General features: G+C 45.2%; 1 protein-coding gene across 1 annotated transcript; it reads left to right on the forward strand.

The window, feature by feature from the left end:
* On the forward strand, positions 1-27,912 carry LOC147629740 (vacuolar-sorting receptor 4-like). Its single transcript, XM_086811280.1, has 12 exons — positions 1-576; positions 955-1,647; positions 1,826-1,914; positions 1,990-2,059; positions 25,406-25,489; positions 26,329-26,405; positions 26,486-26,567; positions 26,667-26,749; positions 26,831-26,894; positions 27,015-27,143; positions 27,298-27,407; positions 27,496-27,912. Exons 1-12 carry the CDS (start codon positions 225-227, stop codon positions 27,592-27,594), a joined length of 1,932 nt encoding a protein of 643 aa, XP_086667406.1. The 5' UTR covers positions 1-224; the 3' UTR covers positions 27,595-27,912.

A 27,912-nucleotide genomic window follows, 5' to 3' on the forward strand; every position in this document is an offset into this window, starting at 1 on the left:
ACAATGGGCCGGGAAAGGCTGAGCGCCCATGTGATTTAATGCTCGTACGTCCTTTTTCAGGTACAGTCCAGAGATGTTCAAATCTTTACTATGGGACATGTGGCAATTGCCACGTGGCCTGTCACATGATCGGAAGTCCACATAAGTTTAGAAGATAGCAGACGCCGCCACAAAAAGCAGGGCTTTTGTACATCTAGCGACAGTAAGCTCAATTTGGCTTGGCTATGGCGATGGACTGGCTGAGAAAGCAAAAGCAGAGGAAAGCATGGCATCGGCCAGTGGGATTTCCGAATATGATGATGATGATGGTCGCTCTCTTCATCTCTCTGCCCCTTTTCGCTTCTGCGCGCTTCGTCGTGGAGAAGAACAGCCTTACAGTGAGCTCCCCGGACTCCCTCAAAGGCACCCACGACAGCGCCATCGGAAACTTTGGCATCCCGCAGTATGGCGGCACCCTCTCCGGAATCGTCGTCTACCCCAAGGAAAACCCTCACGCCTGCAAAGAGTTCAGCTCGCCCGATCTCTTCCGATCCCACCCCGGTGGCATTCCTATGTTCGTCATGGTCGTCCGTGGAGGTAAAGTTCCCTCTGCACAGGTTAGGGTTAGGCTTTCTATGCTGCATACGTGCGGTTTTCCATACAGGAAACTCTAGGGTGTTTGAGAGAGAGAGAGAGAGAGAGAGAGAGAGAGAGAGTGCTCGTCGTGCAGAGTCGGGGTTTTGGAAATTCCAGCTGCAGTGTTTTCTGCTCTGTAAGTTCTAGTGTTTGTTTTCTGTCCGCTTTGTACTGTTGCAGGTCCTTCTTCTGTATAGAATTTGGGGTTTTCCTTGCTTTCTCCTGTACATTTATTACTGTTTTTCTTTCTTTACGCAGGAACTTGCTAGGGTTTTCTCCTGCAGTTTTTAGAGCTTTCTGCATCAGGACTATCTGTTAAATTGCCGCTTTGTTGTGCAGATTGCTATTTTGCCTTGAAAGTGTGGAATGCTCAGAAGGCTGGAGCTGCAGCTGTTCTCGTGGTGGATGACAGAGTGGAGCCTTTAATCACCATGGATTCTCCTGGGGAAGATGCAGCCGCTGCACAGTATCTGAATAATATCACCATCCCTTCCGCTTTGATCGAGAAGGAATTTGGTGACAGCTTGAAGAAGGCCATTGATGACAACAACATGGTCAACCTTAAACTGGATTGGCGTGAAGCTCTGCCCCATCCAGATGCCAGAGTAGAATACGAAATCTGGGCCAACAGTAATGATGAATGTGGTGTTAAGTGTGATGCACAGACAGATTTTGTGAAAAACTTCAAAGGAGCTGCCCAGCTACTCGAGAAGGGTGGTTACACCATGTTCACGCCTCATTACATCACATGGTATTGCCCCCAGGCATTTACTTCTAGTAGGCAGTGCAGGTCGCAGTGCATAAACCATGGGCGCTACTGTGCTCCAGACCCGGAGCAGGATTTTAACCAGGGTTATGATGGCAAGGATGTTGTGTTGGAAAACCTGCGGCAGCTTTGTGTGCACAAAGTGGCTAATGAGTCACAGAAACCATGGGTTTGGTGGGATTATGTCAGTGATTTCCACATTAGATGCCCTATGAAGGAGAAGAAGTACAACCAAGATTGTGCTGAAGATGTGATCAAGTCTTTAGGTGCGTGTTTTTTTGTTGGCTTAACTGCTTGAATCTTGCATGTGTCTGCTTGGAGGGGTAAGCTTTTCCATCCTGCATGGTAAGGGTGAGCTAGGTGGTCACTGGTGAGATGAGTGTACATCATACAAAAACACATCATGATGAGAGTTTGTGGTTCTCTATATGATTGATTATGCAGGTATAGATGTACATAAGATTAGAGACTGCATGGGCAACCCAGACGCAGATACTGACAATGCTGTTCTGAAGGGAGAACAGGATGCTCAGGCAAGCCTATACTTTTTCTCTCGTCTTTGGAAGTTGGCATCATTGGATTTTGATGTAAGTGTTTTCTCAGAACAGATCGGACAAGGCACTCGTGGTGATGTGACAATTTTGCCCACTGTAATTGTGAACAACCGACAATATCGAGGTGCACTCCATTCCTTGGATTTTACTTTTTGTGTGAAGGGATAGGCATGTTTACTGGCTTAGTTGCAAATGAGTGTGGAGTAATTGTTGCTGGTGATCTGCTGGGGCAGAAGAATGGGTGGAGCTGGGAACTATTTATAGCAATCCTTCCCCTCCTTGGCCCTTTCGGCCAGCAGATGCAATTGCAACAAATAAATGAGAAATAAAATGACGAGGAAAGCACCAATGAATTGTCACGTCAATCAACACCAAAATCACATGTCATTCCAATAGTAGAGGTCCAAAGTAAATATTAATGGCCATTTTTTATGTTTTACATGGGATGCCCAATTGCTGGTTTTAAATACCTCCTGGCTGCTGAGAAAATTGAAACCCAAACGAGGGAGTCGGGGCCCCTTTTAGAGGGAAAACCCTATTACTACAGCAGGTCAGCTTGTCATCCTGCTGTAGGGGACAGAAATTGGGGATTATTCTCTGTTTTATTAGCACTTTTCATATGCCCTGCCCCTGGGCTGCCAAAGCTGTTCACACCTGCACACTATTTTGTCCGTACGGTTCCTCTGCTCTGCTTTGTCTGTTCACAGCACGTCATTCTCATGCCACGCATCTCAAAAGCTCTACTTGCCATATGCTTGTGCATGGTTTTCTCACATCCTTGATGGATGTGTTGCCATTGCTGCTTTTTACACACAATTGTTACATCATCGCAACGTGGGTCACATATTCCGATGTTGAAACCTTTTAGTTTTGATATACCTCTTTTTTTTGTTAATCGGCTCATTATTCTTAACCTCCACGTCTCATAGTTTATAGACCGATAACAATCAATTTCTCTCTCTTCCCCCCTCTCCCTCTCTCACTTGGTTGCATACACACCCTTTGGATGCCCGCGCCCCCCCCCCTTCTCTCTCTCTCACACACACACACACACATGCGCGCGCGTTCTCTGTTGGACATGTCTGCTGTAGGGGACAGAAATTGGGCATTATTCTCTGTTTTATTGGATGCCCAGCCCATAGTTACCACGGAACGGGAACGTTCCGGGAACATCGGATGCTAGAACGGGAGCGGGAACGGGAATGGGAGTGGATTGGGAACGTCGCGGAACGCCACGTCATATGACATGTCAGCATATGACAAAAAAATGTAACTTTTTGTATACGGATAGCCAAATATGCTTCATAATATTTTCTCCCCCAAGACATGAACATACATTTCTGCAAGCAAAACTTTTATTAAAAAAAAAAAATAATATATATTTTTTTCGGAACGTTTTGGGACGTTCCGGGAACGTCCTTCGCCTGGAACGTTCCGACGTTCCAGGAAGGCGGAACGACGTTCCGTGGTAACTATGGCCCAGCCCCTGGGCTGCCAAAGCTGTACACAGATATTTTGTCTGTATGGTTTCTCTGCTCTGCTTTGTCTGTTCACAGCATGTCATTTTCATTGGCCACGCATCTCAAAAGTTATCCGGTCCCTATTGGAGTGACAATTCATTTGTGCTTTCCTCAGTCATTTTATTTCTCATTTATTTGTTGCAATTGCATCTAGGGGCATCCCTCTCCTTCCACTTACCATATGCTCGTGCGTGGTTTCCTCACATCCTTGAGGGATGTGTTGCCATTCTGCTTTTTACACACAATTGTTACATCATCGCGATGTGGTTGACATATTCCGACGTTAAGACCTTTTCATTTTGATATACCTTTTTTTTCCATTAATTGGCTCATTATTCTTACCCTCCATTGTTTCATTGTTTATAGACCGATAATAATCAATTACTGTCTTAATCCGATGATATAATCCCTCTCTCTCTCTCTCTCTCTCTTTCTCTCTCTTTCTCTCTCTCTCTCTCTCTCTCACTTGGTTGCACACACACCCTTTGGACGTCGGGGGGCCCCTGTGTGAAAATGACATTTTTCCCAGCCCTAAAAGGGGTTTTTTTTCTGGGTTTTTTGTTTTTTGGTTTTATTTGGGTCTTGCTGCTGGCGGACAGCACCTTTTCTGGGCTGACCAGTAGTCCTCCCCTATATATAGCATTCGCCTCATCATTCCACATACTGTACCGCTTCATAGACCATATCAAGTACCACATCTGCTGCTGTTGCTGTTGCCGGGGCCTGCACTACATTTGCTTCATCATCATTGGCTCTCAGCTCCAGCACGAGCGTTTTATGAGACAGCAGCCCTCTCTGCTACATAGAGCACGTCAGCGTTTCACATCAGCTCATGGGACAGCAGCCCACTCTGCTACAGTAGAGCATACCATCGTTTCACATCAGCTCATGGGACAGCAGCCCTCTCTGCTACACTTCAGCACATCAGTGTTTTATCTTCAGTTCACACTTTGGGACAGCAGCCCACTCTTTGCTACTGTACAGCACATCAGTGTTTTATCATCAGTAGACATCACGGGACAGCAGCCCACTCTCTGCTACAGCACATCATTGTTTTTCTTCTACAGTTTACCTAGGGATAGCAGCCCTCTCTGCTCACCATCTCACATCATCGGGACGGCAGCCCTCTCTACTTATCTTCACCATCGACACCACTCGGGACGGCAGCCCTCTCTGCTCCTCACCACCTCTCAGGTATTGCAGCACCCTTGTCACCAGAGCTTGCACCACTCGGGACGGCAACCCTCTCTGCTCTTCATCACCATTCAGGTACCGCAACACCTTTGTTACCAGAGTTTGCATCATCTGCATCATCATCACTTCACCTTCCACTGCCCACTACATCTACCACCTCGAAGTACCTTTGCCTTACATCGACGCATCGACCGTGCTTCAGCTCAGACATCGTCTTTGCTTCTGCATTGGTCTTCTACTCAGAGTCTTCTCACATCAGAGGGCTCTTGTACATATTTTCACTCACCATCATATATACACTCACTCACCCATTTCATGTTGTGTTGTTTTGCTCTGATCTCTTGTACATCCGGTCCTTTCGTCCTTTTGCTCACATGGTATCAGAGGTATCGTGAGCAAAGGGATTGAAGACCTCGAGAGCACACAGCATGGATCGTCTGCCCGCATTCTCGGAGGACCAATTTTTCTCGTTAGAAGTTGATTCTCCAAACTCTGATCTGGACCACATTGGGAATGGGACTTCTTACTTAGTGGGGAGCCTCGTTTAAGATCTTACTTTGGGAGACGATCAACACATCTACATCAACTCACCATCACCACCTTTGCCATCATGATCTCCCTCTCTTACTTTATCAGACTTTGTTTCCAGAGGGGGATACATTCCTTCTGCCACTGTGTCAGTGTGGGACCTTGATGTCCGTCTCCTCCCTTGTAAACATCTTATGCTAATACCATTGATTTGTCTACTTTCTCTCTTGTCTTTCTCTCTCCCCTCTCTAGTGCCATTGTGCACTTCATCATGGTATTTGTCGCCTAGGTGCCCGACATCACGGTGGTAGTGAGACCTCTCCTGTATTGGATCAACGTTTTTTTCTTGAAGACAAAGAAGGCCTGTGTTTTTTGCATCCAGCAGCAGCAAGGGGCTGTGTTTTTTTTGCAAATCATCCAGGTGGCTGCGTTTTCAGATTTGCGGCTGCATTTTGGCGGTTGGTGGCTCTTCGTCTTCTCCGTCGCTATCTTCTCCATCCGCTGGTGCTGTAGCTAGTGGCCGTGTTGTGGATTTTAAGCCCTCGGTTACAATGGAGGTGCTCTTGCTGGTGGTGTTTTAGCCTTGCCTCTTCCGCTTGAGAGGGGACTGATAGTCTGCTTCCGCGACGTTGGAGTTTGGAGTGGAGATTTGTTGAGAGCAGATTGTGTTGTTGCTCGAGGTTTGTGCTGGTGTTGTGGAGTGAGTCCCGAGAATGGATCTCGTCATGTTACCCGGCCTGGAGGTTTGTTGCTGTGTCGTGGACCTTTCCACGGAATTAGAAAATCATTAAATCGACTGACACCTGATGGGTCTAGCTGGGTCCAGAGAAGCCAACAGCCAGGTGGGGTCACAGGCCGAGCATGGACGACGCTCGGGTGGTTTGAATTGGCAGAGTTTCTTGGTGTCTGGGATGCATGTGTCGGAGGTCCAACACACAACTCTAGCAGGGAGGTCAACCGTAATCGTCGAGGCTACGACTAGGCGTATTGGAGGAGCTATGATCCGGTAGAGTTCTGAGATCATTGCTTGGTGTGGCTGAAGTTTGGGCAGGATGGTGTTTCTTGTTCATAGTTCTAGGTTTTGTTCTTGCGGGGATAATGAATGCATTGGTTGCAGTTCATAATTCTATACCATGGAGGTTAGTGCAAGTTGGTGCTCGACTTCGAAGTTCGAGGTAGATTGCTACTTGAATTCATCATCAGGAAACAACTTTGCGAGGAGTTTGGCATTTGTTTTGAGGAGACGAATTGATCGGTACAATTTTCAAGGTGTATCCAGTATCAGCCAATACTGGAGTGTCCATGGACGCATCGTCATCAACTTGGCTTCTTCAGACTTTTGCACACTTTGAACTACAGAGGGGGTGTTAGAATGTGCATCTTTTGTGTGCTTGGGGTTGGGAACTACCTCTTGTAATGGGATGGGCTTTTATGCATGACACGTGGCATTTATCCTAGTCGTGGGGTATTTATGCTAGTAGCGGGCCTTCATGTGCAAATCGGCCATCATCATGTGCCTCCTTTATAATGCCCTACTCCCCACACACTTGACTTACTCATCTAGATAGCACTTATACACTTGGTCTATTGGCAGGATATGACCCTTGTAAACATCTTATGCTAATGCCATTGACTTGTCTACTTTCTCTCTCTCTCTCTCTCTCTCTCTCTTCTTTCTCTCTCCCCTCTCTAGTGCCATTGTGCACTTCATCAACTACATCTACCACCTCGGAGTGCCTTCGCCTCACATCGACGCGAGCCTTCGTCATAGACTGTGCTTCAGCTCCGACATCGTCTTTGCTTCTGCACTAGTCTTCTAGTCAGAGTCTCCTCACATCAGAGGGCTCTTGTACATATTTTCACTCACCATCATATATATACTCACTCACCCATTTCATGCTGTGTTGTTTTGCTTTGATCTCTCGTACATCTGGTCCTTTCATTCTTTTGTCCTCACAGCCCCTCCTCTCTCTCTCTCTCTCATGCGCGCGTGCTCGTGCGTGTGCTCTGTTGGACATGTCATCTCTAGCTCTCTTTTACTCCATTTTATGCCACTTTTTATCCATATATTTATATAATATTTTTATGGATTTTCCCATATTTCTTAGGCTATTTTAGGTATTTTTATCAGTCGTGGACATTTGTCCTCTCCAGTGTTACTGATCGATTGCTCTACATGAGTGTCATGTGCAAGATGTGCTGGTTAATCCTAGGGTTGATCCTTGAAGGGCACCAGATAAAGAACCAGATTCTGAAGCATATATTGCTAATATGGGCAAGAGTATCTTGTGGAAGGACACAGGAGGTTGTCGATCAGCTTGTGTCTATCGACTGTAGCATGTATGGAATTTTTATCTAGGATCTGGTTGATAGCAGGTCGGCCAGATCATAAGGTGTTCAAGGACCTATTAAGGCATGTTTGCACATTGTTAAGAGTCATTCAATCTCTCCTTGGGATTGGGTCACTAGATTAGGGTTAGATTAGGTGGAGTACACCTTTTCAAGGCAGTATATGGCTACAAGATTGTACTACCTTTTGTACATTATGAATATATTGAATACTCAACTCTCTCTCTCTCTCTCTCTCTCTCTCTCTCTCTCTCTACAGTGGCTATGGCAGCTCCCTCAGCAGAGGTACTCCCTACTGGCATTGACCTCCATACAGTTGGCAGAGGATGGAGATACTCATTGTTGGTACGCTCAGATGAGATCATGGTTTGACCTACATGGTTTGCGGATAGAGGCACTACCATCCTTTCAGTACAGTCTGGATTGTCCATTTTTGGATCTCACCCGCTCAGAGCAAAACCGCGTGATCAGGATGGATATCATCAGAGTGGACACGGAGAGGACATGGACTAGCCCCCTTGAGCCCTTGGGCACAAAAATGGCTCATTACAAGAGCCATTTTCTACACACCTCACCGGATGATTTTATCACCCGCCCGGCGTACATGGGTGTACACCTATCACATGGGATACGTTGTGCCATTGGACAGATCCGGACCTCATCACACCAGCTGCGGATTGAGACAGGGCGATATGTGCATCAGATCTTGGATGACCGCATTTGTCAGCTATGCTACCAGGGGGTAGAGATAGAGGAACACTACATTTGCCGATGTACAGTCTATTATGAGATCCGAGGGAGATATCACTGCCTCTTCCGAGAGGGTTTTGGGCCGTTATGCAGGGCCATGGAGTTTGAGGATCAGAGATGCATGGGATTGTTTCTACTTGAGCTCAGGAGACACAGAGAGACTCTCTTGGCAGACAGGAGTAGACAGAGGACCTTGACAGATTTCTTCGGCACCAGCACCAGCAACCCAGCCCACACACCTCCTGATACCTCCTCCATTGGGCCATTAGGGCACCGACCACGCTCCCAGGGAGTCACCACTGATAGAGTAGTTATCTTATGTCATGCTCGTCGGCCACGCCCACCAGGATCCCGACCACGGCATCCTCACCATTGCCAGATCAGAGCCATTATTGCTCGGCATCGCAGGCGCCTACCTCGCTTCTACGACCTCTCCATTCTAGACAGCTCCATGGCAGAGATACTTGATCTAAGGAGAGGGCAACACTTCAACTGATCAGCATACATGGATCTACCTGATATACATTTTTCAGTATTTTCCAGTATTTTCTACTCAGTATCATCTTGGAGTCTTACAGTTCTGTTCTTATAATTGTAGAACAATCAGTTTATTGTACTTTTTAGTCTCATTTAGTTGTTCTCTTTGATGAGACACCAACTTCAGATGTACGCTCAGTTTTGGTCTCATAGGCCACTATGGCCTCTTAGAGACGTTAATATATCATTTCATTTCATTTCTCTCTCTCCCCTCTATCTTTTGTATGCGTTTTGCATCAAGCTTGTTCCAAGATGGTGTTTTGGGCTGAAAGAAAAGCCTGAGAGCTTCCGCATGTGATGTTGGTGTCAGAGCTTTAGACTGGTTCTCAGATATTGTTGCTGCCCTTGTCCCACCCACCCTTACTTTGGTGGTGTGGTCACCAGGTAACATTGTCTCAGCAAGGCTAAACGTTGATTAGTCCCAGATGAAGGTGTACAGGTCCAAGGTACAGGAAAGTGTATAGGTGCGAGGCCCAAGGGAGGAACATAGGACATGGAAGAAATTCCGAGGAGGTTGGTTGGTGGTGTCTCACAAGACCCAAGGGGAATTTTAGTCTTGTGAGTCGGGTGCCATTTGGGGCATACTAGGAATGGCTTTCAGACAACGGTTCCAGGGGAGGGTGATTCTCCTAGGGGTAAAGTGAAAGTGCCAGACTCAATACTAAGGAAAAGAAGACCAGAGAAAGTATTAGGGATAGGGAATGAAGGGAAAGGGGATAGGATGAAATAGATGCATAGATCTTCACGAGAGTTGGAGTGGATTTGGAGACCGAGCAAGGTTTTCAGTGAAAAGGTTGCTTGGAAGGGAAGGATGATAGGTTTGGGACTTCGTGAATAGATAATGGGATGATGACAATCATCCAAGAATAGAATTTGGAATCCCGTCATCAAGTTTAGCAGAGGGGGATGTCATGTGCAAGACGTGTACTCCGGTTAATCCCAGCGTTGATCCTTGAAGGGCAACAGATGAAGAACGAGATCAGAACTAGGTTTTGGAGCGTACACTGCTAATATGGGCAGGAGTACCTTGTGGAGGGGCACATGAGGCTGTCGGCCAGCTTAAGAATGAGTAGGTCTCTTTTGGCTGGAGCATGTATGGAATATTTGTCGAGGAGCTGGCCGATAGCAGGTCGGCTAGTCCATAAGGTGTTCAAGGACCTATAGCAGGCATGTTTGCTCATCCCTCATTGGGATTGGGTCACTAGATTAGGGTTAGATTAGTTGAAGTACACGTTTTCAAGCCAGCGTATGGTTGTAAGATTGTACTTTCTTTTGTACATTATGAATAAACTGAATACTCAACTATCTCTCTCTCTCTCTCTCTCTCTCTTCTGTATGCGTTTTGCATCAAGCATGTTCCAAGATGGTGTTTAGGGCTGAAAGAAGAGCATGGCCCTTGTTCCTTCATAATTAATTCAATACTTTTTAGTTCTTGGCTCAAGTGTTGGATCTCTCTTGTGTGATCTCTATTTGCTTCCGCTTTATATTGACATATTCTCACATGGTATCGGAGCTCGTGCGCTTCCATAGATTAAGGAGTCGTCTTCAGCTTGCGTTTTTTTCTCCTTTGCTCCCTTGGTGGTTGCAATTTGGAGATCTACTTCATCGCACAAATCAATGTTTTGCTGGTGCGTTTCTCCTATAGCAGCACCTTATTGTGTTTTTTTTTCCCAACCCTCCCTCTCCTCTCCTAATTTTGTATTTTGTCCCTACCCGAGACTAGTGGTAGCATTGTGCACTTGCTCCATTAGCCTCTCCCTACCCTGGACTAGTGGTAGCACTGTGCACTTGCTCCATTATCCTCTCCTTCCCTTACTTCATCGTGCATTGGGTTGGCTCCTGTCTTTACCCGTGTGCCTTGATCTCCGGTAGGAGTATAGTTCTAGATCTTTCTTTCACCTCATCTAGCATCTAGGGAGGACTGGGCCACCTACGGGTACCTAGTTGTAGCCTTTTCGCTGTAAATTCAAGAGAAGGATTCCATGGCTTCTACACTGACTGTCATCTCTTCATCCATTCCTCAACTTCCCAAGGAATCCTTCGGTATCATCGGCTATGGGACATTGTTTCTGGTACTAATGCCTCTCATGATGCTACTTCTCCTTAGGCGGAGATTGATGCGTGGGCTGACAAAGATGCAAGGGCTCATGCCTTTATCTTCTTCAACATAAAACCCTCTATTGCTCGTCAATTTGATGACAATGGTGAGGAAACTGTAGAAGAATTGTGGGATACCATCGAGCAGAGGTATCACTGTGAGAATTCTACTTAGAAGGTAGCCTTGGAGAATCAGCTCTCCAACCTGAAGATCGCCGATGTTGCTAACATCATGGATTCTGTTACGGAGTTCATAACCGTTCAGAAGCGGTTGGTCTCTTTGGGAAGCAAAGCTACCGACGAGGACTTTGTCAATTGGCTCCTCGCCAAATTGCATGAGACTTTCTCAGCTTTTTGTGATACTATATCACTTCTTCCTTCTACTCCTAATCTATATACCATTGTTGCTTCTTCCTTCTACTTCTAATCTACATACCATTGTTGGCATGCTTTAGGATAGGTTCATGAGAAAGAAGCGGGCCTGGGTACTTTCGAGACCTTTCTTTAGGCTAAGGGCAAAAGCAAATGGCTGTCCAAGGTTTCTAGGAGCAACAAAGGTGACCACAAACCTGCCAACAATCTCGCTCATAAGGAGCTTATTTGTCATTATTGTGGTCTCAAAGGTCACATTCAACGTGATTGTCACAAGAAGAAGAGAGAAGGTGGTTCTACTAAGAAACCCCCCAATCAAATCTCTTCATCCACCAACCAAACTCAAAAATCCTCTTCCACCAAGGAGACTGTTTTCATTGGTATTGAGGAGCTTCCCTTCAACTCTCCTGTTCCTTCCACCTCATGTCTTATGGATTGGGTGGTTGATAGTGGGTGTACTACTCACACGACTCTTGATGGGACCATTCTTCATGACATTCGTTCCAGCTCTTTGATGGTGTCCATTGGTGATGCTTCCAACTTGGGGGCTGTCACGTGCACCTTGCACTGGGGTACACTGGCATGATCATTAGTGCAGCATTTGTACAGAAGTAGAACCTTTTCTAGGAATATTTGACATACGCCGTGGCCCGTGACCCCATTGTGAGTCCTCAGTGTAGGGACAGTCAGGTACGAGCTACATAGGTCAGTCTCTGAGCCTAGTGTCAGTCCTCTTAACCCACTTGGAGAAAGCATCATTCAGAAGCATGTAGTTGTCAGCCATAGTCGTAGTTGCATTGTCAGATCATTTCACATACAAGGGGGGCCAGCCCCAAGGCAGCCCAACATGGGCTATCCTTGCAAGGGGGTAATTAACCCTTTGCCATGTACATAGGCCAGTAGGCAGTCCTTTGGTGGGCGTGACATCCAGTCGGCCAGCATAAGCACCCAGTTAGGTAGCAGCCTGATGCCATTCTCCGCACAAAATTGCACAAAAGTATTGGAAGAGAACTCCCCTTCTTTGGCAGCCCGAACAGTCTTCACGTGTAATCCAGAGGAATCTGCACCTTTCTTAGTGCTCCGTTGAGGACATTTCCTCCGGTAGGGACCCTTCTGGCCACAATGGTGGCCTTCAAGGCATCACGATCCTGTTAGAAGTCATCTCCTGTCTATTTTTATACACCAGGGCCTCTGTTGTGGGTGTGCCCGCCCGTATATCATTTTTCCACACTCCCCGTATTTTTTTCCCTATTTTTTCCATTTTTTCCTAGTGGCTGGAGGGCTGCCAGGTGATGCCAGGACCACTCTGAGGCTGGCCGACTGCATCTGTAGCAGTCGTGGGCTATCTGAGTGCTGGCCGACTTGATCTGTGCAGATGTGGGCACCAGATGCTGGCCGACTGCTGTTTTTCAGCAGTCGTGGACATTTTGTGAGTCGTGGGCCTCTTCCAGAGCTGGCCGACTGCCCTCATGGGCTTGTATATATTCACCCCCATCCTCCTCCACTTTCTCATTCAGTTATCTCCGGGATCTTGTGTATAGAGAAGAGTTTACACACATCTCTCAGTGTTTCTTGTGCTGATTATTTTCTGCAGTCTACTTGCTCTTGTCTACCCAAGTTTGGATATCATTTCCGCTGCATATTCTGACATGGTATCAGAGCCCTAGGCTCTAGCAGATCTTGGGCGTTTTTTTTTGAGCAAGAGGGGGAGCAACAGGTTGCTGATCGGTGGACTGTTTCGGGCTGAACGGGAAGTGAAGGTGCAAGAGGAAGGCGGGCAGAGGGGCTGGACAGCCACTTGCATATTTTCTGATTTTCATATTTTTCCCACCCACCCACCCTTTCAGGTTACTCTCCGAGATGGCTGCGGAGGCTGCTTGGCGAGATGGGGTTTCCACAGAGGGAGCCCACAGTCATCCAATGTGATAACCAGAGTTGTATAGCTATTGCTCGGAACCCGGTTTTCCATGCCCGGACCAAGCATATAGAGATACAGTATCACTTTGTTCGTGAGAAGATCTTGGCGGGTGACATCTTGCTACTTTATTGTTCGACGGAGGACAATGCGGCGGACCTCTTCACGAAGTCTCTACCTCAGGCTACGCTCAGGCGGCACTCCAGCTCCTTGGGGTTGGTTACACAGCCAGGAGCTGAGAGGGGGTGTTAGAAGTCATCTCCTGTCTATTTTTATACACCAGGGCCTCTGTTGTGGGTGTGCCCGCCCGTATATCATTTTTCCACACTCCCCGTATTTTTTTCCCTATTTTTCCCATTTTTTCCTAGTGGCTGGAGGGCTGCCAGGTGATGCCAGGACCACTCTGAGGCTGGCCGACTGCATCTGTAGCAGTCGTGGGCTATCTGAGTGCTGGCCGACTTGATCTGTGCAGATGTGGGCACCAGATGCTGGCCGACTGCTGTTTTTCAGCAGTCGTGGACATTTTGTGAGTCGTGGGCCTCTTCCAGAGCTGGCCGACTGCCCTCATGGGCTTGTATATATTCACCCCCATCCTCCTCCACTTTCTCATTCAGTTATCTCCGGGATCTTGTGTATAGAGAAGAGTTTACACACATCTCTCAGTGTTTCTTGTGCTGATTATTTTCTGCAGTCTACTTGCTCTTGTCTACCCAAGTTTGGATATCATTTCCGCTGCATATTCTGACAGATCCGAGTCAGCTTCTTCTTAGAAGACTTCGATCGTGAAGACTTCCCTTTGCCCTTGTTGTTGTTGTTGTTGTTGCAGCCTTTCGACTACTGGCCAGTCAAAGCCTCGAAACCTTTGCCCTATGGAGGGTTCAGAAGCTGCTCCTCCTGGTCCAAGACCATTAGTACAAGCTTCTCCCAAGCAATGGTGCTGAGCCTTCCGTTGGTGATCAAAGAGGAATAGAAAGTTGAGTACTGAGATGACAGATGAGACAACAAGGTGATGGCCATGTGCTCTGATGATATCTCCTTCCCAGCCTGAAGAACCTCTTGCTGAAGAGCTTGGAGTTTGTTGATGTGCTTCTGCATCGTCGAAGACTTTGCAAGATTCATCACTTGCATCTGCACTTCCAAGGAAATTCTCTTCATAGTGATACCCGACTGTACAGAGAGGCCAAGTGTTGCCAAATCCCTCGAGCTAGCGTCATGTGTTTGATATGATTGATCACTTGGGGTGTGCAGTTGTGGAAGATGAAAGAACGCACACGAGCATTGAGAGAGATAGCTGAGTATTTAGTATATTCTAATATACAAAAGGTAGTACAAATCTTTACAGCCATTGGCTGCCTTCATGAAAAGGTAGAACATCCTATTCTATGCCTGTCTAAGACCCAACTCATAAAGAGTTGAATGATCTAAACAATGAGCCAAAGTGCCCTTTTATACGGTTGAAAACCCCTTGTGGACTTCGAACCTTCTGTCGGCCAGCTCCACGACAAATAATCACAAACATTGTTGCAGCTGACAGAGATCTCCTTCACACCTGGTAGACACCCTCCTGTCCTTTTCTACAAGAAGATCCTGCCGAAAACCTAGTAGTACAAGCTCCATGTCATGTGCATCACAGATGCCATGGACATTCTCAGGGCTAGATCCAGAAGAGGCAAACAGATAAAGACCATGAACCAGTAGAAGATAGGTAGAACCAGAATGATAGAGCACAGAGCACCTTGGGCAGTGTAGACTGGAGGCAGGCGTGGAGAGCAAAACTGAAGACCAGAAGGCTGTCGGCTGCAAGAAAAGGGGACTGTCGGCTGAACAAATGGAGTCGGCTGTACCTGGAAAAGGCGGCTGCAAGCATCCAATATTTTAATGAAGATTTAATGCCAGTCGGCTGGTCCGACAGCAATCGGCCAGCTCCTCCAGCCATACAAGTGACTATAAATAGCAATGATGCTCATCATAGAACTCATTCAAACCCACTAGGGTTGGGATCACTAGAGGTCCCATAGGGGACAGGTTTTGGTGTTTTACCACCTTTTCAAGAAGGCAGCCAAGGGCTGCAAGATATGTACCTTTTTGTACCATAGTATATACTGAATTTCCAGCACTTCTCACTCTCTCTCTCTACTCTCTCTCTACTTGCGTTTTTGCATCAGATGGTGCGTTTTTGCATCAAAAGGTTTCCAAGAGTGTTTAGGGCTGAAAGAAGACTACCCAGAGCTTCCGCGTGTTACATTGGTATCAGAGCATCAGGCTCAGCCATGGTGTACAGGTCCAAGGTACAGGAAAGTACACGGATTCGAAGCCCAAGGCGAGGAGCACAGATGCGGGAAGAACTCCCAGGAGGTTTGTTGGTGGTGTTCCACAGTGCCAGATGGGGATGGCAGTTCCGTGAGCCAGATAGGTTCTCAGGTAACGGTCCCAAGGGGGGTTGATCCTCCAAGGGTGATGTGAGAGTGCCAGACTCAGTTCCAGGAAAGAAGACCAAGACGGTGTTCAGAGTCAGGGCAGGAATGGATTGTGGACTAGAGGAAGACCAGATGCATAGATCTTCATCAGAGACAGAGTGGTTTGGAGAACAGACCGGATTTTCAGAGAAAAAGGGTTGCCAGGAATGGATGATGACAGAGGGACTTCAGGACAGGATTGGGATGATGACAGTCATCCAAGAGCAGGTTGGATTCCCGTCAAAAAGTTTAGCAGAGGGGGATGTCATGTGCATCACAGATGCCATGGACATTCTCAGGGCTAGATCCAGAAGAGGCAAACAGATAAAGACCATGAACCAGTAGAAGATAGGTAGAACCAGAATGATAGAGCACAGAGCACCTTGGGCAGTGTAGACTGGAGACAGGCGTGGAGAGCAAAACTGAAGACCAGAAGGCTGTCGGCTGCAAGAAAAGGGGACTGTCGGCTGAACAAATGGAGTCGGCTGTACCTGGAAAAGGCGGCTGCAAGCATCCAATATTTTAATGAAGATTTAATGCTAGTCGGCTGGTCCGACAGCACTCGGCCAGCTTCTCCAGCCATACAAGTGACTATAAATAGCAATGATGCTCATCATAGAACTCATTCAAACCCACTAGGGGTTGGGATCACTAGAGGTCCCATAGGGGACAGGTTTTGGTGTTTTACCACCTTTTCAAGAAGGCAGCCAAGGGCTGCAAGATATGTACCTTTTTGTACCATAGTATATACTGAATTTCCAGCACTTCTCACTCTCTCTCTACCTGCGTTTTTGCATCAGATGGTGCGTTTTTGCATCAGAAGGTTTCCAAGAGTGTTTAGGACTGAAAGAAGACTACCCAGAGCTTCCGCGTGTTACACTCCAATAAATCTTCTAATCTGGTTCTTAAGCTTGTTGCCTCTTCAGGTTTAGCCCTGGGATTGTCTTGCACATGACATCCCCCTTTGCTAAACTTGATGACAAGATTTCTCTGTTCTTGGATGGTCGTCATCATCCCATTATCGACTCATGGAGTCCTAGCCTGTCATCCTTCCCTTGCTGGCAACAGATCCGTGGATCTGTTCCATCCAGTCCCCTTTCCATTCTTGCCTTATCCTTGAACATGTTCTCTAGTCTTCTTTCCTGAGTATTGAGTCTAGCACTCTCACTCCACCCCTTGGATGTAACATGACTACTATGCGGAAGCGTGCTTAATGATGATTAATGCAACACAATAAAGATTAACACTAATCACATGCTCATGACATAGAGAAGTAGAGAGAAGGAGAAGGGAGAGACTCTTTACCTAACTTACTCTTACTATATATTACTGAATGAATGAGTAATTACAATGATTGTCATAGATCCAATGTAGATTTAGACTATGAATGCTATGAATGAACTTATGCTTACTGTTCTCCACTGTGCATTAATGGAAATGCTGATTGGAGATGTACTTGGCTGATCCAAACTATTAGACTGCATGTCCTTGGTCTTGGCTTTGCAATCTCTATCTTTGAATGATTATGAATGACCCATGACTTGCCTTTATATAGTAAAGTGCTAGCAAGTCGCAATCAAGTCGGTTTTCACTTTTCAAGCCATAGAAAGTCATCAAGAATGTCATAAAATGTGTTTATATTGTGCCCATAATATGTCCCAACCATTGGTGCATGTCATGGGCACCTATAGGGCCACCAAATTGGCTCCAAAATGCCTGTATACAACCTCTAACTTTGCCCTTAAGGCGGCTGTAAGGAATAATCATGTCTACGTGGCACTGAATTAAGGTGTGCACGTGACATTCTCTCCTGCTAAACTTGGAACTGGGGTGCACATGCCACATGATGCGCCTTTGCTCTATGTTGTCAATTCGAGTGTGGATTGGAAACTTCTATATGGTGTCTCCGCCACTATCTTCTCAGGAACTGCGGGCAATGGAAGTTGCCCCTTTGCCTTTGGAAGCGCTATTGGCATGGTAGACTCCATGAACACCTCAGTAACAGAAGACTTAACTTCTCCTCGTCAATGGATTTTGAGACAATTGTGGGAACCTCGCGAACTGTCACCTCCTCGATGGCTATGATGAACTCGAGAACTCGCATGAAATTTGGAATTGTTTGCGTCTTTGCATGCTCGAACAATTGTACCTGTTGGTTGACCTCGACCTGTCCTATCGGCTGGCCGACCAGCAGTCGGCCAGCTCACTAGTATGTCCAAAGACCTATATAAGGCACTCAAGGCTCATTGTGTTTTTCATTCACTCAATTAGGGAGTGGGTCCAGCACTAGGATTATTTTGGGTGTTTCCACCTTTTCATGGAAGGCAGCCTATGGTTGGAGAACCTAGGTACCTTTTTGTACCATATGAATATACTCAATATCCAGCTCTCTCTCTCTCTCTACTCTCCCTTTTGTCTGCGTTTTTGCATCAGCATGTTCTAAGTGGTGTTTAGGGCTGAAAGAAGACTCTTAGAGCTTCCGCGTGTTACAAACTTGCACCAAGTCCTTTATGGTTTGAAATGGGCACCCAAGACGTGGTATAATAAGAATCAAGATAGATGCACTCTTTCTTTCTGTTGGATTCCATAGATACTTTGCAGACATCAATCTCTATGTCTTTGCTTAGGATGCTTTGCTCTGCTTGATTGTCTTTTGTGTTGATGATTTATTGATCATTGGCTCGCATCTTGCCAAGATTGAATAGTGTTGGGTGTCGGACTCACACACTCACACACACAAACCTGCACATTAGGGTTAGGTGCAGGGTAGAGAAGCTCACACACAGAAATGAGAGAGAGAGAGAGAGAGAGAGAGAGAGAGAGAGGGAGAGAGAGAGAGCCAAAAGTGTGGTATCAACAAAATGCAAGTCAACCCTTGCATGTGTGCCACATCCATATAATATAGAAGTACAAAATATTATATGTTAAGAGTGTCCTTTCACACTTGATATCCAAGGGAAAAAACCACATGGGAAAAAGTGTCCTTGGTTAAGCCTTGTTCACACATAGCACTACCATAAGTGAGCATATGCCTACAAATCTCCCCTGTAGTGGAAGTGTACAAGGTAGCAGATCACTCTCTGTATGAGAGTAAGCCCAAAGCTTTGCGGAAAGCTTCAAACTTTTCTCGAGGTAAAGCCTTTGTGAATAGATCTGCAACATTATCCTGTGTAGGGCAGAAAGATAAATTGATCGCCCCTGCATGTAGCCTCTCTCTGACATAGTGATAATGAATCTCAATGTGCTTGGTACGTGCATGAAATACCGGATTTCGTGCCACGGCCATAGCACTCTTTGGCTATCAGTGAGAATGGTAGTGGGTGTCTACTGACACTCACTGATCAGCCAATAGTCTCCTTAACCATACACAATCTACTGTAGCTGTGAAGACTGCCCTATACGCAACCTCACAAGTAGATGTGGCAACAGTGGGTTGCTTTTTACTCAACCAAGATATGCATGAACTGCCAAGAAAAAAACAATTCCCACTGGTGGATTGCCGTATCATAATCACTAGCCCAATCTGAATCACTGTATACATAAAGCTGCAAGCTGCCCCCCTTGGGATAGAACATACCAAGATCCAGGGTACCCTTAAGATAACGAAAAATGCGCTTGACTGCTTGCCAATGCTTTGTGCCTGGGCTGTGCATGAATTTGCTTAACAAAGACACCCCAAAAGATATGTCTGGCCTCGTGTTACATAAGTAAATGAGGCATCCCACTGCCTGGCTGTAAATGCCGGCCTCAAAAGGCTCTCCAATATCATGCATAGTAAGCCGTACACCTGGTTCTACCGGAGTAGAAATGGGCTTACATTCATCCATGTGAAACCTTTTTAGCAAACTTTTTATGTACTTAGTTTGCTGCATAACAATGCCATCATCTGTATGCACAAACTGTATGCCGAGATAGTAGTGTAAAGGTCCCAAATCTGACATATCATATTCAGCTTTCAAATCAGCTTTGAAATCTGAAATTTGTGCTTTGCTAGTACCTGTAATGAGCATGTCATCTACATACAAGATGACTATGAGAATATCGGCATCAGTTTTCTTTACATACAATGTGCTTTCAGTTGGACTATTCACATAACCTTGGCTGGTTAGATGAGCATGTATCCGATCATACCAAGCTCTTGGAGCTTGCTTTAACCCATACAATGCTTTGTGTAACCTGCATACTTTATGTTCCTCACCAGGAACTACAAAACCAATGGGCTGATTTACATATACTTCCTCCTGTAAATCCCCATTTAAGAATGCAGTTTTGATATCCAATTGATGCACTATCCATCCTTTATGTGCAGCCAATGCAATCACTGATCTTATTGTGGTCATTCTCGAAGTAGGAGCAAAAGTTTCTTCATAATCTATTCCCTTTTTCTGGGAGCAGCCTTTAGCCACAAGTCTTGCTTTGTACGTGTCAATAGTACCATCAGACTTTCTTTTGACTTTGTACACCCACTTTGTTCCAATGACATACTTGCCTTTAGGCAATTCCACAAGATCCCATGTATGGTTCTTCATGATAGAAGAAATTTCAGCTTGCATAGCTTGCAACCAATGCTCATTCTCATGTGCTTCTTCATAAGAAGAGGGCTCTTCTGAATCAAAGAGACCACCCATTGCTAATGCAGACTCCCCACGATGTATATGCAAAGCATGGCTAGAACTAGCCCTTGTTCTACCTGTGAGTGGAGCTGCAAGTTTGCTTTCTTGCAAAGTTTTCAGCAACCATCTTGGCACTGACTTGGCTGTGTCTATGGTTGTTTGCTCAAATGTACGCATATAGTCCACTGTTGGCTTTCGGCTATACCAAGCCTCAAATGGTGTTATGGTTTTCAAAGCTTTTGTTGGACACCTGTTCAACACATGAGTTGCACATATTATAGCTTCCATCCAAAATTTGTGAGGCAACTTTTGTGCTTTCACCATGCATCTTGCCATCTCCATGAGAGATCTATTTTTCCTTTCAGCTACACCATTCTGTTGCAGTGTATAAGGCACAGTACATTGGTGTTTGATGCCCTTTTGAAGCATATAATCCTTGAATGCATTTGACATGTATTCTCCACCTCTATCTGAGCGGAGTGTTTGGACTTTATATCCACACATATTTTCAGCCATTGCTACAAAGTGTCGAAAGCATGTAAACACATCTGCTTTCGCTTTCAAGGGGTAAGCCCAACAAACCTGGAGTAGTCATCAATGAATGTGACGAAGTAAAGATGCCCCCCTATGGATGGTGTCCACATTGGACCACCTACATCACTATGTATGAGCTGTAATTTACTTTCAGCTCTAACAGTTCCATCTTTGGGGAATGGTTTTCGTTGCATCTTTCCCAAAATACACCCCTCACATACATGTCTAGGTGGAGACTCACGAGGCGGCATATTATCAACCATATGATGCTTCTGCAAAAGCATCAAACTCCGAAAATTTACATGCCCAAAACGAGCATGCCATAGCTTTGCATCATGCATGGCAGGAGTGTGGGCAGCCACTGTATTTGCATCATAAGTATGCTAGTCATAGTTGTCCAGCTTATACAAGCTTTTGTATCGTGTTCCAGAAGTGACTATTTCGTAACCCTTTGATGGGTCTTTTACCAAACACTTCCCGTCTTCAAATTCAACCTTTAAACCTTGGTCGTTTATGGCTGAGACGGAGAGCAGATTTTTCTTTATCCCTGGAACATACAATACATTTTTCATACAAATATTGGCACCATTGGCTGCAATAAGTATGACATTGCCAATTCCCTTTACTGGATATGTGGTATGATCTGCACATGATACAGTGCGGCCATTTAAAGCATAAACCAAGTGCTGAAATACATCTTTGCATGAAGTGATGTGGCTCGAAGCACCACTATCAAAATACCATGATGCATTCTGTCTGTCAGATGCAATGCAAAACATATCAGTGTCTGAAGCACTTGGTGTGCCACTAGTGCATGTGACCAAAAAAGTGTACTCTTCTTGGATTATATTAGCTGATTACTGTGCTTTGTCCTTAGAAGAGTCTGCTACTGCATTGCCTGCTTCTTTCCTTTTCTCTTTTGCAATCCGCTTTCTACATTCACTGATGTAGTGTCCAAGCTTATGGCAGTAGTGACATTTGCCCTTCTTTTTGGGCTTGTTTGCATCTCCTTTGTTAGACTTTTCACCACCAGAAAAGGGCTGTCCATGACCAGCCTTGCTAGACTATTGTTCCCCATGCTTAAAGCTCTTTGCTTTACCCTTGTCCTTGGCTGTAAATGCCTTGTCTCCACCACGGTTGCTCGATAAGTTTGCTCTTGTTTGCTCCTCCTGCACGAGTAAACCCACCAGCTCTTCAAAAGTGACGGGATCACCACCTCCTCTCATTGAGAGGTTGAGAGAGGTGTGAAAGCCCAAGTAGGAAGGTGGTAAAGAATGAAGAGTGTTGGTGACCATCTGTCTGTCTGGGATAACCTCATCAATGTTGAGCAATTGTTCCTGCAAATCTTTCACTTTGGTGAGATGATCTGCCATGGAGTCACGCTCATCCATAGAAAGAAGATCCAATTGCCTCTTCAAGTAGGCAACTCTTGCCTCATTGCATACTTGATACATTGCTTCCAATGTGTCCCATGCTTCGATGTCTTGCAAGAATAAATGTGCGGAATAATAGTCCTTTTCACTGAAAGGGCTATCAATGACATGGCTTGTGCATCTCTAGAGTCCCATCTCTTCTGCTCTTGTGTGGGAGCAGGTTCTACATCAGGAGCTCTTTGAACACCTCCCCTTTGAGGCGTGGCTGGCTGTACGGTAAGTGGGCGTGTGTCATCACCACACACGATGCCCCAAAGCCCTTTGGCTACTAGCAAATTACGGATCATGAAACTCCAGAGAGAGTAGCTAGATCCATCCAACTTGTCCTCCTGGGTGAGCACACCAAATACATCTGTAGCATTCTGTGCCATGTCAACAAAATATACCTGCAAGCAAACCAAGCACCAATGTGCACTGCCAGGCAACCAAATGTCCTGTGCAAATGTATGCCTGCAAACCAAATCAAGTGTAAACCTGCACCAAATTGTCCAATTACACACAATGTGTATACATACGCGACAAATCACAGCTGTAATGCCCAATTACATGCTCCAATCTGAAAATCCCCAATTTTTATGCACTCCAATCTGTGTCATATTGTGCCCAACTCCCCAACTATCGATCCATGTACTGGGCACCTCCGGGCAGGCCATATTTTGCAGCTCCCTGCTCTGATACCAAATGTTGGGTGTTGGACTCACACACTCACACACACAAACCTGCACATTAGGGTTAGGTGCAGGGTAGAGAAGCTCACACACAGAAGAGAGAGAGAGAGAGAGAGAGAGAGAGAGAGAGAGAGAGAGCCAAAAGTGTGGTATCCACAAAATGCAAGTCAACCCTTGCATGTGTGCCACATCCATATAATATAGAAGTGCAAAATATTATATGTTAAAGAGTGTCCTTTCACACTTGATATCCAAGGGGAAAAACCACATGGGAAAAAGTGCCCTTGGTTAAGCCCTGTTCACACATAGCACTACCATAAGTGAGCATATGCCTACAAATAGGTCCTATCAGGTTTAGCTCTCACCTTTGAGATGACTGATTTAGGAATTCTCCACTACTTACTTGGGATGGAGGTCTATTAGTCTTCTGATATATCTGCAAGGTTCTTGATACAAAATTCCATGTACATGGTTAGGGAAGATAGAAAGAAGACTGTGGTAGATTCACATAGAGCACACACAAGAGTGCTAAATAGTTGTTTGTATTATATACAAGAAAGAAGTAATACAACTGAATCTCTAGTACAATGGAAATGGCTGAGTGATAATGTCCACTGCAGCCCTGCGACCTACTATACACTCGTGGCTAGCACTTCACCTAAGAGACACGCTCTGTGATCTTTGCTGATGAACAGATTTAGCAAGCAAGCACATTTCTTGCATGTCAAGAAGACCATTAAACCTGAACATGTGGTGAAGGTCTCTCTTGCACAAGTGTTCAAGCATCATGGTATGTCAAAGTCCATTGTGGGGGATAGGGATCCCAGGACGACGAGCCTCGTTCGGAGGGCTCTCTTTGATAACATGGGCTCAAAATTGGATTTTTCATCAGCTTATCACCCGCAAATGGATGGCCAAAGTGAGGTTGCAAATTCAGCATTGGTGGATCTTCTCAAGTGCTATGTTGCATATCAAAAGAAGTATCTACCACTTGTAGAGTTTGCCTACAATAACACGGCACATGCATCAAAGACCTTGTTTGAGATTGTTTATGGCAAAGTAATCTTGCCACCAATCCTTCACACCAAGGATGAGATCTTTGTTGCTGATGAATATGTTGTAGATCTTGATTTTGCCTTTGCTTAGGTGTAGGTAGACATTGCTCGGTCTCTTGCAAGAGGCTGGGGAAAGAGGGAGCATGCCCTAAGCTTTCTACTAGGTATTATGGGCCCTTCAAGGTGATCAAGCAGATCGATGAAGTTGCTTTTAGGTTCGCATTTCCTGGTCATTGGAAGATTCACAATGCCTTTCACGCCAAAAATAATGTTTGGTACATGTATTCATTTCTTTGCGCATGGCAAATCTGGCTGAAGAGCCTATGGAACACAAAACAAAATACTTCAACAATATTTTGGTATCGGAAGGGGGGGGGGGGGTGGGGAGCGGCCCAGTTTCAGCCCCAGTGTAGTTTCATTTTCAGCATCATGTTTGGCTTGTGTTGTTTCCATTTCATAAATGCTTTAAGTGTTAATTCTTTACGAGATGGTGCCCAATTAGTGCTCACACCCAACCGTGTGAATTACATAGACAAAGTGGTTTCACAGTGTTCGGGATCTTGGGTATTATGGATGAGCTTTGCTTGGATCTTTTCCTTTTATGAGAGGGCATTTTATGTGGGTAGTGTGCAATTGAGGACAACTGCAATGCAGGGGGGGGAGAATGTGACACCTCAGGTAGCTGGCCTTTAGGAGTCGGCAGGAGCTAGTGGGCAGCATATTGGCAAGCACAGGTGCCATGTGGCAGTCAGCCATTCGATGGTGCAGTCGGCTAGTAGGAGCAGGTCCTGAGCTGTCCTCAGAACAGGCTGGCATCATTAATATAGGATGGCACCTGGTGCAAGGGCTGATCAAGGGGAAACTTCAGCAGAGCATTGGGCTGCGAACTGTGGTCTACAGTCACTGTCATTTCGTGTACTTAAAATACAGTTGTAACACCTTGTGACACTCTGGTGCAAGGGCTGATCAAGGGGAAACTTCAACAGAGCATTGGGCTGCGAACTGTGGTCTACAGTCACGGTCATCTCTTGTACTTAAAATACAGTTGTGACACCTTGTTCTTGTATGTATTAGAAATAAGTAGTTTTAGGGGCTCTTGTGTGTGCTGTGTGTTCAATTCGCTGTTATCTTCTTTCTCTACTCTTAAAACCCCAGCACATAGGCACAAGAGCTCTACATGCATCATCAGCTATTGTTTCTTATGAGTGCATCTCTTTTTTGTGCATGAATGCCAACTTCTGAGGTTGAAGCATATCTAAGTTTGTAAAGATTATGTGTTTGTACCGTGATACTTAGAGTGGGTAGGTGTAACAAATGTAGGAAACCATAGGTGTAAAGAATTGGTGATTAAGGGCATCTAGTTTCATTATTGCTAGGTAAGCCTAAGATGAGTCGCATTTCTCTTTGGTAGGTCATTAATGCTTTGATAATTTCTGGCCTTTTTTATAGGAAAGCTTGACAAAGGAGCTGTTTTGAAAGCGATATGCTCAGGATTTCAAGAAACCACGGAGCCACCAGTTTGCTTGAGTGCTGGTATGCTTCAAAAAAACCTATTCAAAGCAGCATTTGTGTGTCTTGATCTATGGTTGGAGATACATTACATGTTTTATGGTTGAGTCTGCCTTGCATCTTCGGAGGTTTGACAGAAATTGAGTACGAAGGGCTTTGTGTGAATATATGCTCTTATGTGTGTGTGTGTGTGTGTGTGTGTGTGTGGAGTGCTGCATTATGGAGTTGATAGTTATAAAGTCTTGTGGGTTGACTACCATGAGTCTATAACATGCACGTTACTAAAAGGTGAATTTGGGCATGTTCCTGGATTCATGTGGGTATATAATTCAGCCGTATTAGCGGACATGCAAATTTCACATTGTGAAGTTTTCGTCCGAGTTGTTGCGGAGAGTTGATATTGTGCTTATTCTTTCTATCTTTAGCGGTGCATTTGTCCTATCAACTACTTATTGGTGTACTAATTCTTGCTATTTGCTACTTCTCTTAGTGCTAGGCTTCATTATGGCTGAGTCTGCCCTACATCTTCGGAGGTTTGACAGAAACTCAGTACGAAGGGCTTTGTGGGAATATATGCTCTTATGTGTGTGTGTGTTTGTGTGTGTGTGTGTGTGTGTTTGTGGAGTGCGTGTGTGAGAGCATATCTTGATTCAGAGTTCTACACCCACTATTGGGCACTGATGACGTTAGTGGGATGTCGTAGTATCAAGTCCATACTATGCATAATGGAGTTGATAGTTATAAAGTCTTGTGGGTTGACTACCATGAGTCTATAACATGCACGTTCCTAAAAAGTGTATTTGGGCATGTTCCTGGATTCATATAGGTATATATATCACATGTTTTACATTCTGCATTTGCAGACATGGAGACAAATGAGTGCTTAACAAACAATGGCGGTTGCTGGCAAGATAAAGCAGCTAATATCACTGCTTGCAAAGTATGTGCCCATCTCGTTTTCTTTTTGTTGCCTTTTTGTCTTTCAATACATAAACACTTCAACCTGCAATGCCACTGTAGGATACGTTTCGTGGTAGAGTTTGCGAGTGTCCCTTAGCAGAAGGTGTACAGTTCCAAGGAGATGGCTACACGTCTTGCAAAGGTAATGCATTATGTGGCTTATGGTTAGTAAATGAGCTGGAGTAGTATGTTAATTCATTCAAAGTTAAGTTTGTTTATTGAGGCTTCCCCTTTTTCACAGCCATGGGTCAGGGCTGGTGCAAGATCCAAAATGGAGGTTGTTGGCATGATACTCGGGATGGAAAGACGTACTCTGCTTGCTCAGTAAGAAAACTGCTTTCGAAGTCTACTAATTAAGACACTCGTGGTCCATTTGTGTTTTACTATCCTTGTTTTTGGGAGCAGGATACTAAGACAAAATGTGAATGCCCACCCGGGTTTGAAGGTGACGGCGTTCATAGCTGCAATGGTAAGTTACCATCCATCTCACATGCCTACATTTCATCTATTTTAAGTGTTGAAATCAAGGTATACAAGGATGATGGCTCACTTGTAAACCATCTGCTGCCAAATGTATGCTTATGTGCAGATATTGATGAATGCAAAGATAAGCTTGCTTGCCAGTGCTCAGAGTGTAGCTGCTCAAATACGTGGGGTGGTTATGACTGCAAATGCCAAGGAGATCTTTTGTATATCCGGGAGCATGACACATGCATAAGTAGGCCTTCTTCTGCCTTGTGATACACATTCAACTACTGTGCTACGTACATGCATATGCGCATGCATATATGTATTTGTGATGTATGCTTCGATGTGTTATTCGTGTACCTATTTTAAAGCTAATCACTAACATTTGATTGGTGTACAAGCAGGCAAAAAGGCAGAAGCTTCCAAAGCTGGGTATTTTGTGGTTATGATAATTCTTATTGGATTATCTGCTGCGGGTATTGGAGCATATGTTGTTTACAAGTATAGGCTACGGGTGAGAGCCTTTCTGGGCAGTTGGTTTATAAGGAACTGGCTTGTGTGTTTATGCATATCTCACTTATTCCCTAATGTCTCTGTTACAGACGTACATGGATTCCGAAATAAGGGCTATCATGGCACAATACATGCCCCTTGACAGTCAGAATGAGGTCCACCATCACCTTGAGGAGGAATCACGATAAGTCTGCCCAAGTCTTTGCAGTGGACAGCTCTTAATGCGTCTGAAGCTGCACCATTCTTCACTATGTGGATTAACTACTAAGTTATATAGGAAGCAAGGAATGTATTTGGCCACAAAAGAAGGCTCAGTGGTTTTAGTGGTTATGCATTTATGCTGTTGGGGGGAGAGACAGCTGCTTGCGTTTTTGTTGCTGGAAAATGTACCAAATCTTGTACAAGACTTTGTGTGGGTCATTTTCCCGCGGATACAACTGTGGTTCGAGTATCGTCAAAGGCAACCAAACTTGAATTAATCAAAACATGGCATTGTTGTTGATAAA

This window comes from Cibotium barometz, chromosome 17 (assembly GCF_041138505.1).
Source record: "Cibotium barometz isolate CiBa-2024 chromosome 17, ASM4113850v1, whole genome shotgun sequence".
NCBI classification, from domain to species: Eukaryota; Viridiplantae; Streptophyta; class Polypodiopsida; order Cyatheales; family Cibotiaceae; genus Cibotium; species Cibotium barometz.

Coding starts and splice junctions, on each gene's coding strand:
- LOC147629740 (XM_086811280.1), top strand. CDS start 225: ATGGCGATGGACTGGCTGAGAAAGCAAAAGCAGAGGAAAGCATGGCAT. Junction 577..954: donor CGTCATGGTCGTCCGTGGAG/GTAAAGTTCCCT, acceptor TTTGTTGTGCAG/ATTGCTATTTTGCCTTGAAA. Junction 1,648..1,825: donor AGATGTGATCAAGTCTTTAG/GTGCGTGTTTTT, acceptor TTGATTATGCAG/GTATAGATGTACATAAGATT.